The 11,365-nt window shown below is 48.2% G+C and overlaps 1 protein-coding gene across 1 annotated transcript; it reads left to right on the top strand.

Annotated features, from left to right (window-relative positions):
• The first annotated feature begins 5,061 nt into the window (after positions 1-5,061).
• ccnd1 (cyclin D1) lies at positions 5,062-8,730 on the top strand. The gene is made up of 5 exons (XM_084476625.1): positions 5,062-5,391; positions 6,594-6,809; positions 7,149-7,308; positions 7,415-7,563; positions 7,995-8,730. Exons 1-5 carry the CDS (start codon positions 5,194-5,196, stop codon positions 8,148-8,150), a joined length of 879 nt encoding a protein of 292 aa, XP_084332751.1. The 5' UTR covers positions 5,062-5,193; the 3' UTR covers positions 8,151-8,730.
• Positions 8,731-11,365: the final 2,635 nt, after the last annotated feature.

Here is an 11,365-nt window from a genome sequence, read left to right as displayed (position 1 = left end):
GTATAATATTTAATCTGTTCAATCTGTGAGTAAGCCACTGAACAATGTATAACTCCTTCCTCACAGCTGTTGCATGAAACACTTTTTAAAACCTGTGTTCATGTGACTATAACATTAAACACCAAGTTAAACAACGCCCACCACGTTTAGCCCATGGACGCATCGTCAGAGGAGCCTCTGGGGGACGAAGACTGAACCCTGCAGACTGAACCCTGGGGACTGAACCCTGCAGACTGAACCCTGGGGACGCAGACTGAACCCTGGGGACTGAACCCTGCAGACTGAACCCTGGGGACTGAACCCTGCAGACTGAACCCTGGGGACTGAACCCTGCAGACTGAACCCTGGGGACGCAGACTGAACCCTGGGGACTGAACCCTGCAGACTGAACCCTGGGGACTGAACCCTGCAGACTGAACCCTGGGGACTGAACCCTGCAGACTGAACCCTGGGGACTGAACCCTGCAGACTGAACCCTGGGGACGCAGACTGAACCCTGGGGTCTGAACCCTGCAGACTGAACCCTGCAGACTGAACCCCGCAGACTGAACCCTGGGGACGCAGACTGAACCCTGCAGACTGAACCCTGGGGACGCAGACTGAACCCTGCAGACTGAACCCTGGGGACGCAGACTGAACCCTGCAGACTGAACCCTGGGGACGCAGACTGAACCCCGGGGACGCAGACTGAACCCCGGGGACGCGGTCGTGGTCTTTCTACTCTGGACTGCTTGTGCAGCGTTAGCTTTGAGAGTTAGCCCCCTGTGCTACGCTCACATTCACTGTTTAGTTATGAATCAATTATGATAACCTCATAACTAGATGTATGATCATCTAAGGGGAGCAGATATGGTTTGAGAGGTACGGGTGACCAAATGAGTCTATTCAAAATATTTTTGCATAAGGGTCACTTGCACAAAAGTAAAAAGGGAATATGTGTTTCTTGGTAGGGGGGGTTGGATTCTTCCTTTGGTGTATCGTAGCGTTAGCCGTGTCTCTCATGAGTTAAATCAACTGTAGTGGCCGACCCTGAGAGTGACACAGCCCACAGACTGAGGCGAGAACCGGTGGAATCAACCAGCAGCTTCTCTCCAGGCCACTGAACGAAAAGAGGACCAGAACGTGTCTCTAGAGGTTCTCCTCTCATGGGAAGCTCACTTTTTATTGGAAGCCATTGTTACCAACTGACAGAATATGGATTTATGAAGTGTTTTTGAACAATATAATATTGATACTGTATAATTTGTATATTTGAGTACAAATCAGATGGTTTATTAACGTGTGCACATTGAGCCTTAACAAACAGTGAAGCATGAAGAGACAGATGTTTACATGTCATAATGACTCTGGATGTTGTGAACAGCCCTCCCTGAATGTGGAGGCTGCTCCTTTGTGTCAGGCTCTGCTCTCCCTTTAAATGCTTCCTTTACTTTGGTCCCACGTCCTTCCACTTGCCCAATTACCACAATGCTTGTATAAAATGCCCACTTTAAAAGTCACATGTTGCTCAGAACGGCTGTGCCCTGCTACAGAGCATTGTTGTGAGCATGAGCCTTGTGCATAGAGAGACACTGAATGTAACTCTGGTTCATTCTAAATAACCCTGTTGGGATATTCTACTCTATTTCAAAGAAGGCTATAGTGCTGTGTTCTGATACTATGAGACAAAGAGATTTGATCAACTGTTTGGTTTATTATTATTATATTATGATTTTATTGCTGATTGTTTAAATAGTTGTAAGGCTAGAATATATATATAAATATAGATACATATATAACAAGCATATTAATCATATAATGGAGTTTTTTGACATGAAGCAACAAAGTAAAACACCAGTCATACACCAAACTATACTAACTATACGAACTATACTAACTATACTAAAGGGAGACGTGGTGACCAAGTGTTGACCAACTAATGTCAAACCTAATGTTCAATTCCTAACGTGTTTAAAACCAGTATTAAAGTATTAAAACCTGTTGCTGGGTAGGAATGGTCCAGAGCACGCTGCAGCCCTCTCCAGGCTTTACGGTATTCTGTTCAACAGCAAAGAGAGGAATTCCAAGAATGTGGAAATCTACAATTAATTCGAAACAAGAATCAAACACAGGCCTATACAATTAGAAAGAGTTGTCGTTGAGTTAAAATGTAAAGGCTTGCTACAAGGAGCAGATATGAATAAATATAAGATGAAATGACATTGTTATAATATAGTTTGTGGGCTTGTTGTTTTTCATTGCTTCCTGGAGAAGGACACATGTTGCATACTTGAACAATGTACGTGACATTAGAGGACTTTGATAAAGTTATCACAAACAACCACACTAAACTTCTTATGAGCCACCAATTGCCTATGTGTGTGTGGGTGTGCTTGTTGTATTTGTGTGTGTGTGTGTGTGTGTGTGTGTGTGTGTGTGTGTGTGTGTGTGTGTGTGTGTGTGTGTGTGTGTGTGTGTGTAAGAATCTGTTTTTCACTTTCTATTTTCGTGAAGGGAGAATAAAGTGTTGACGTTTACAACACAGTTAACATCCAAACAGCCATGTTCTACAGGTTAACAGACCAGTACCAGTTCTATAGGTTAACAGACCAGTACTAGTTCTACAGGTTAACAGACCAGTAATAATCTACAGGTTAACAGACCAGTACTAGTTCTGCAGGTTAACAGACCAGTACTAGTTCTACAGGTTAACAGACCAGTAATAATCTACAGGTTAACAGACCAGTACTAGTTATATAGGTTAACAGACCAGTACTAGTTCTATAGGTTAACAGACCAGTAATAATCTATAGGTTAACAGACCAGTACTAGTTCTACAGGTTAACAGACCAGTAATAATATACAGGTTAACAGACCAGTACTGGTTCTATAGGTTAACAGAACAGTACTAGTTCTACAGGTTAACAGACCAGTAATAATCTACAGGTTAACAGACCAGTACTAGTTCTACAGGTTAACAGACCAGTACTAGTTCTACAGGTTAACAGACCAGTACTAGTTCTACAGGTTAACAGACCAGTAATAATCTACAGGTTAACAGACCAGTACTAGTTCTACAGGTTAACAGACCAGTAATAATCTACAAGTTAACAGACCAGTACTAGTTCTACAGGTTAACAGACCAGTACTAGTTCTACAGGTTAACAGACCAGTAATAATCTACAGGTTAACAGACCAGTACTAGTTCTACAGGTTAACAGACCAGTACTAGTTCTACAGGTTAACAGACCAGTACTAGTTCTACAGGTTAACAGACCAGTACTAGTTCTATAGGTTAACAGACCAGTAATAATCTACAGGTTAACAGACCAGTAATAATCTACAGGTTAACAGACCAGTACTAGTTCTATAGGTTAACAGACCAGTACTAGTTCTACAGGTTATCACACCAGTACTAGTTCTATAGGTTAACAGACCAGTAATAATCTACAAGTTAACAGACCAGTACTAGTTCTACAGGTTATCAGACCAGTACTAGTTCTATAGGTTAACAGACCAGTAATAATCTACAGGTTAACAGACCAGTACTAGTTCTACAGGTTATCAGACCAGTACTAGTTCTATAGGTTAACAGACCAGTAATAATCTACAGGTTAACAGACCAGTACTAGTTCTACAGGTTAACAGACCAGTACTAGTTATATAGGTTAACAGACCAGTACTAATCTACAGGTTAACAGACCAGTACTAATCTACAGGTTAACAGACCAGTACTAATCTATAGGTTAACAGACCAGTACTAATCTACAGGTTAACAGACCAGTACTAGTTCTATAGGTTAACAGACCAGTACTAGTTCTATAGGTTGAGGATTGGACCAGTGTGACCAGTGTGACCAGTGAGGCGTGTCGGTGTAAGAGGCGATGGTCCGTTGTCACATGTGCTCACCTCATGTTCAGCAATAGTGCCAAACTAGAGCGAGAGAGCACTTCTTTCATTGAGTTCTGGAGAGAGAGGGGGCACTTTGAGGGGGGTGTGAGTGTGTCTGCCCGGGCGGGGGGCCGGGGGGAGGCCGGGGGGGGGGCCAGGGGGGGGGGGCGGGGGGGCTATGCATCGCTCTCTAGTAACTCTAACCCCACCATTCTTTTCAGCCGGGCAGACCAATCACAATCCAGACGCTCTGATGTTAGCAAGCCCCCCCCCCCCCCCCCCCCCCCCTCCCCCTTGCTGGCGTCTCCCACCGCCCCCCACCATGCACACACACACACACACACACACAAACGCACACAAATGCACACACACACACACACACACGCATGCTGAACGCACACACACACACACACACGCATGCCGAACGCACACACACACACACACGCACACACACACACACAGACGCACCCCAAACTCGCACACGGAACACACACACACACACACACACACACACACACTCACACACACTCACACACACACACACACACACACACAAACTCACACACACGCACACACTCTTCCGATCTGCCACCCGTGCTTTAAGGACCTCCTATTTCCATACCTATTGCTCCAGAGACAGAGGGCCGGGCTGGAGGGGAAGGACCAGGATTTGGGACTTTTTTCCTGGCTGGGGGTGGGGGTGGGGGTGGGGGTGGGGGTGGGACGGAGGGACAAGTCCTCCTCTTCTGTCTGTAGAATGTCCTTCCCCGCGCGCTCCCTCGGAGGCTGCTGCCCGCTTTGATCTTCCCCCCTCCCTCTCTCGCTCTCTCTCTCTCTCTCTCTCCCTTGCTCTCTCTCGTTCTATCTCTCTCTCTGCTCTCTCTCTCTCTCCCTCCCTCGCCCTCTCTCTCTGCCTCTCTCTCTCTCTCTGCTCTCTGCTCTCTCTCTCTCTCCCTCGCCCTCTCTCTCACTGCCTCTCTCTCTCTCTCTCTCTCTCTCTCTCTCTCTCTCTCTCTCTCTCTCTCTCTCTCTCTCTCTCTCACCCCCTCCCCTTTTCCTCCTCTTAACTACCGCTCACGTCATCGCACCCCCCCCCCCCCCCGCCCCCCCTCCGGTGCAGGACGTGAGGTTTTGTCTGGAGCTGTGCGGCCTTCACAGGCTGTCGCGCGTCGCAGGAGCAACAAGCGAACCGCGAGCAGAGAGGAGACAGAACGAGGACCCATCCCGACGCTCCGGTCCTAGACGGGTTGAGAAGCCTTCTAGGCCTCCTGGTAGTGATACTAACGAGAGCAGAGCCGCGTCGGGATCCTCTGAATCGGCGCTATGGAGCCCCAGCTGCTGTGCTGCGAGTTGGAGACCATAAGGAGGGCTCACCAGGACCACAACCTCCTGAACGACCGCGTCCTGCTCACCATGCTGCGGGCGGAGGAGAACTACCTCCCGGCGCCCAACTACTTCAAGTGCGTCCAGAAGGAAATCCTCCCCGGCATGAGGAAGGTGGTCGCGACCTGGATGCTGGAGGTACGCAGCGGTTCTTCTCTGTTCTGGTGGTCTGCTGGACGCGGTTCCTCTCTGCCGGGTTTAAAGGCTGGACTCAGACCCCCCGGGTTGTTTAGTTTAACTTTGTGTACCGCGTTGGTTGTGTATATGTTGTCTACTTGTGGTTAAAGGGTCGCGGATCAGCCCGGAGGTCCTCAAAGGGTCTGAGGGGGTCTGCTGCTGGGTGGTCCCAGAGCCCCGGGCTGGGGGCTGCTTTAGGGACGGGGGTCTCCACCACAGACCCGACCTGTGTTTTAGTTATAATTAATCTGTAGAAGACCTCCTGATTGATCCGCCCGGCGGGAAATGGACTAATTAGGAGCGATGTACACGTAGGCAGTCCGCCGCGGCCGGTCCCGCCATCTTGGTTGTGGAGAAAGTGGGATTTTAATATAAAAAGAAAAGTATAATCATATTTAATATGACAGCAGCTGGAGGCTCTTCCTCAGACCTGTCGCTCGGTGTAGATGAGTGACAGGTCTTCAAACAGGACAACATGTCGCTTTCTGATGTGGGAGAAGTGTTGTATTGAAGAGCAGCTTCCCGTAGTGTTTCAGATCAAATATACTAATGTTAGGATGACTTACAGAGCTTCTTAACAGTCGGGTTTGAAGCCCGGATAGGTGGTGAACATTAACATGTACTTTAAATGGGAATCGAACCAGTAGAAATATTTTATATTAATTTTTGAAGTTGGGTCCGATCTGAGACCCGACGCCTGATCCTCCTGGAGCGACACGAGCTGTAAACATTAATTATTATTAATTCGTTTTTTAATCCACTCGACGCAATCTTCAATAATCCGATACAAGACATAATGAAGGTTATTATCGTGATGGTTGGGGGTCTGTAGACATTTTTTTAAATTTATAATCTTTTTTTGAAAACATGACGAAGTTCAGAATCCAGATCTGAGTTCCTCATGACGCCACCTTGGTGTGTCTGTGTGAACTGAACGGAACAGAAACGCCAATCCTTCGTGTTTCTGTTCACTAATATAGACCGCAGAGCCTTTATCAACCTTTTAGCAACACTAATGGGTCTGGATGAGGAGATAGGGTCGAGATGTCCCCCCCTGTCTGCCCGTGGATCAGCTCAGGTCTGAGGCCTGCAGAGACCTAATCTGCTGCAGATGGAAAACGGAAAAAAATGTTCAAATGTTGTTTTTTCTTTCGCATTTACAGGTTTGCGAAGAACAGAAATGTGAGGAAGAGGTTTTTCCACTGGCGATGAACTTTTTGGATCGCTTCTTGTCTGTGGAGGCGACTCGGAAAAGCCGCCTGCAGCTGCTGGGGGCGGCCTGCATGTTCCTGGCCTCCAAGATGAAGGAGACCGTCCCCCTCACCGCCGAGAAGCTCTGCATCTACACCGACCACTCCATCCAGCCCGCGGAACTCCTGGTAATTTAATTAACACTGAATGTTAAATAACACTTAAAGGCCAACGTGTGTCTGTGTGTGTGTGCGTGCGTGTGCGTGTGTGTGTGTTCTGATAGCTGCTGGCTTGTGACTTCACGCTGGGAGGCCTCATGTCAGCAGGGCCTCGCGAGCAGCCATGAGATCGGTGCGACAGCGCCCCCTGCTGGCGGGGAACCCCAACGCGCGCCCGTGCTCGTGCACGAGTGTACACAGACGCACGTGTGTGCACGCCACCCCCCCCGTGCACGCGCCTCTTTGCTGCGGTGCGCTCGTTAAATGAGTTCCAGCCCAGCAGAAGTAACTGCTTTCTGTCCTCTGCAGCAAATGGAGCTGCTGGTTCTCAGCAAGCTGAAGTGGGACCTGGCCTCCGTCACGCCGCACGATTTCATGGAGCACTTCCTGTCCAAGCTGAACATCCACCCCGGCACCAAGCAGACCCTGAGGAAGCACGCGCAGACCTTCGTGGCCCTGTGTGCTACAGGTACGCCTCGCCCCTCCTCCTCCTCCCGCTTCTCCCGGATCAGAGTGAGTCAGGTCAGGTGATCACAGTCACGTGACCTCACCCCCCTCCCTCTGTCGCCCCGCAGATGTCAACTTCATCGCCAGCCCCTCGTCCATGGTGGCGGCGGGCAGCGTGGTCGCCGCCGTCCAGGGCCTGTACCTCAAGAGCCCCGACAGCTCCCTGTCCGCGCACAACCTCACCAACTTCCTGTCGCACATCATCCGCAGCGACCCGGTACGTCCCACGGCCCGTGGTCAAACTGCACACACTACCAACACAGAGCTCTTCATGTGTTGGTTCACAAAGCACAACGATCTAAAGGGGTGATGTTACGCCACCAAGTGGGAGTGGGATTAACCGTCACTCTCAGTTTGATAATGGGCGTGTCCACCTAGACGTGTGCTGGATAGATCAGTCCACCAGCCCACCCAGTGGACTGCAGTTAACGATACATCTAGGTGGACACGCCCACTAGTGATGTCACTATAAGGCACAGGGAATTGCGGATTTTCAAACGACTTGTAGTGGCTGATCCCTCCCCCTCCTGGTGGCGTGACGTCAGCCCGTTAACGGATCACCTTGGTGCAGTGTTGCGCTCGACTCGTATGCAACCGCGGCTCCGGTCCACGCTCTGACTGACGGCTCTGTGTCTTCGCGTTCTGCAGGACTGCCTGCGCTCGTGCCAGGAGCAGATCGAGGCTCTTCTGGAGTCCAGCCTCCGGCAGGCCCAGCAGTACAGCGTCTCCACGGAAACCAAGCACTCCGAGGAGGAGGGGGACCTGTCCTGCACCCCCACCGACGTCAGAGACATCAACATCTGACCGCATCCCACGTGAGCTGGAGAAGCACGGACGACCCGTCTGGGTGGACGCCCCAGTGGGAGGAGGGGGGGGGGAGGGGGCCCCGCCGCGGCCCCCCAGCCCGGCTGGGACGCCCCACCTCAAACGTTCTTCATGGTCTGGGTGACCCGGGCCCCCCACCCGACCGCAGGCCCCCCTGTCCATTCGGCCCCCCGTGACGCCAGAGTCACAGGGGCCCTTAATGTTCCTGCCTTCCTGTCTGTCCGTCTAGCACACTGTCTGGGGCCCCCCCGGGGCCGTGAGCTCCGCAGAGAGACAGACAAACAGACGAGACAGAGCGGGCCACGCCACATGGTAATGTGTGTTCGCCGGCTCCGTATATAAAGTCCACGCTAGGGGTCGTAAAGTGAAGCCAATTCACAGTGCCTCCTGAGAACGTACAAAGACAGCGAGAGGGCCAACGTAGTCCCTAGATTCTAAAGGTATCTTGAGGGCCCCTAAGCCCCTCCCTCCGACTCTTGTCTCTTGCTTTATAGACTTTCATTCATAATTTTGCATGTGTGTTTAGTCCCTTTACTGTACGTGATGACAGCCCTGTTATGCTTTTATATCCACTCCGGTGTACCCCCCCCCCCCCCCCCCCCCCCTCTAAATTCATGCTGGTCATTTAAATTAAGCAAGTCTGTTTCTTGTGAAATGCTCTGTTTTAATGGTATCTGCGGATTGCTTGCTGAAGTTAGTGCATCTCTCTTAACTTAACAATTTCGCAATTATACAATTATATTTTTTTTTTACTGATTTTGTTGGTGTTTTTCGGTTTATTCCGCTGTCTGATTGGATAATTCATGTGCGAGTGTGGCAAAGCAATTCACCACCAATTCTTCTTCTTTGCTGTGTTCATTTTGTTTTGTGTAGTTATTCTTTTCTTTGTAAAACCATTCCAGTTTATTTTTCTGTAAAAAAAAAAAAGACAACAAAAAAAACAAGCACTTTCGGTCAGCCTGCTGACTTTATTATTTTTAATTTTCACGTCGACGGATGTGAGCAGATGTTAAGCTATGGTGCCCAGAGTCACAGACATGTGTCCTCCACAGAACACTCTGTGATACGTTTGAAATAACTCAATCTTTCTGAAGAATCAAGGATGACAATGCACAACGACAAACCAACACCTTCTCAGTCGTATACAAGTCATACATTTGTGCAGCTGCTGCCCAATTAAAAAGTCCTAAATTTCATCTCAAACCACGACCCATGTAGGTAGTACGGTGAGGACTGTGTAGACTAAGGAGATTATTTTGCACAAACTGCGACGTTGGCTGTTGTGCGCGCCTTGCCCTCAGGAGATGGGCGAGGGGAATTAGGTTTCTGATTGTGTGTTAGGATGGAGAAAGGGAGGAAAGCACTCCTTGAGTTCCGCTGCTATGGAAAATAAATCCCACCGTGTATGATGACCAGAGAAAAAAAAGAAAATGCTTTTTTCCTATGTTTTGCTGCTATTTTTTTTTTTTGTTTATACACACAATGTCGATATCCTATCATGATGGGTTTGGATTTTCAAATAGAAAATGTTATTGACATCTTGTCTGTTGTTTCTAGTTTAGATTCCATGATCTTTGTCATTATGTTTTTGTTCATATGAATTAAGTTGTTGTGCTATTACAAAAATGAAAAAAGGAAAATTGAAACAAAGGCTTTGATCCACAATACCTCATGCAACCCTCAATATATCTCTGTAATGTCTTTTGTTCTATTGTTGGTGTCGGTTGAGTGCCACCACTCACAGATAGATTCTCCCTATCAGAAACCTTAGCTCTCAGTAGCTCTGCTGAGTATGAAGCTGTCTCTGTAACAGAGACTCTGTATCCACTCTGGGCCCGTGAGGCCACTCCCTCCCTTTAGCGTCGTTCTATTTATAAAGAAAAGCTTTTCCCCCTCCAGGTTTCAATGTGTCGATGAGTTGAATTTGAGAGTAATGTTGTGCTTGGTAAGCCATAGACATCCTTTTGTTTTACAAATCATTCCACACACTCATTTCCACCAGTCGTCCTATTGGTCATCGAAAGGCAACACATTATTGTATTTGTGTTGACTGCACAATAAAGAAATTAAAAGAAATGCAAGGTGGGCCGTCGTGTTTGTCTGTCCATGGAACACAGACCCTATGGGTTCTATGGAGCTGTGGTCTAGACCCATGTTTCCCAGGATGTTCACCTCAGATGTTGGACGACACACAGATAAAAACACAATCCCCAGGGACTAATGCTTTGGATGATTCTGTCACAGAAGGATTCAAATTTAAAGAACAAACACACACACACACTATAAAAAATAAAGAAGGTGATCAGTTGTTTCACCTGCAGAAACAGGAACGACACAGCGGAGAACAAGAGAACTGGATCAATAATCATCTGCGTTTCATCGATCAGTCAAGTATCTCCTCTTATATGGACCACCATGAACACGATAGTTGTTTATGCCATGATCTGGATTGTACAGCTAATGATTCACAAGGCTTCAGTGTGTTAATGTGTGTGTGAGAACAGCACTCATTGATTTGTGATGCAAAGAATGTCTTTGATGCGGCGTCCGTGTGTAGCAGGGGCATGAAACTCTAATCCGTCCCCACGCCTTGCCAACCCCAACACAACACAAACACAACAGACACACACCAGCCTGTCCATGTACAACCTCAACCTCTTTATTCAACCAATCGATACCCCGGGTTCACTAATCTAATGTCACATGTCATCATGGGTGTGGTCATAATCATCCATCCCACATGAATCATTCTACCAAAGGACAGTCATGATTCTACCAATGGACTACATTTTATTAAGCTTTACTCAAGTCTTCCGTATCCGTAATAAATACGTGTACATTTAACCAGTCCACAATGGGTTTGTTACATCTCTCCACGCTGTGCCAGGCAGTGAAAGGAAAAACACTTTGTGCCATTTGTTTATGGGCTGTAGGAACAGGCCGGGTTGACGCGGTTCCATGACATCAGACGCCTCCATGTGACCAGAGAACGCTACGAGGTGGATAGACGTTTCTGAACCAAACGGGGGCCGATCAGCCCTTCTCCCTCCCCACATTCTCCCTGGTGGTCAGCAGGGTGGGTTAATTAATCCTAACGATCAATCACTGCATGACTAATACTCACTCTGTCACTACAGAGCACATTGTTTATTGAGTCAGGGTGTTAATATCAAACCATCCCATTCCCTCCTGTG

The sequence above is a fragment of the Micromesistius poutassou genome (assembly GCF_964030765.1).
Source record: "Micromesistius poutassou genome assembly, chromosome: 12".
NCBI lineage: Eukaryota > Metazoa > Chordata > Actinopteri > Gadiformes > Gadidae > Micromesistius > Micromesistius poutassou.
This window is presented reverse-complemented; position numbering and strand designations above follow the sequence as displayed.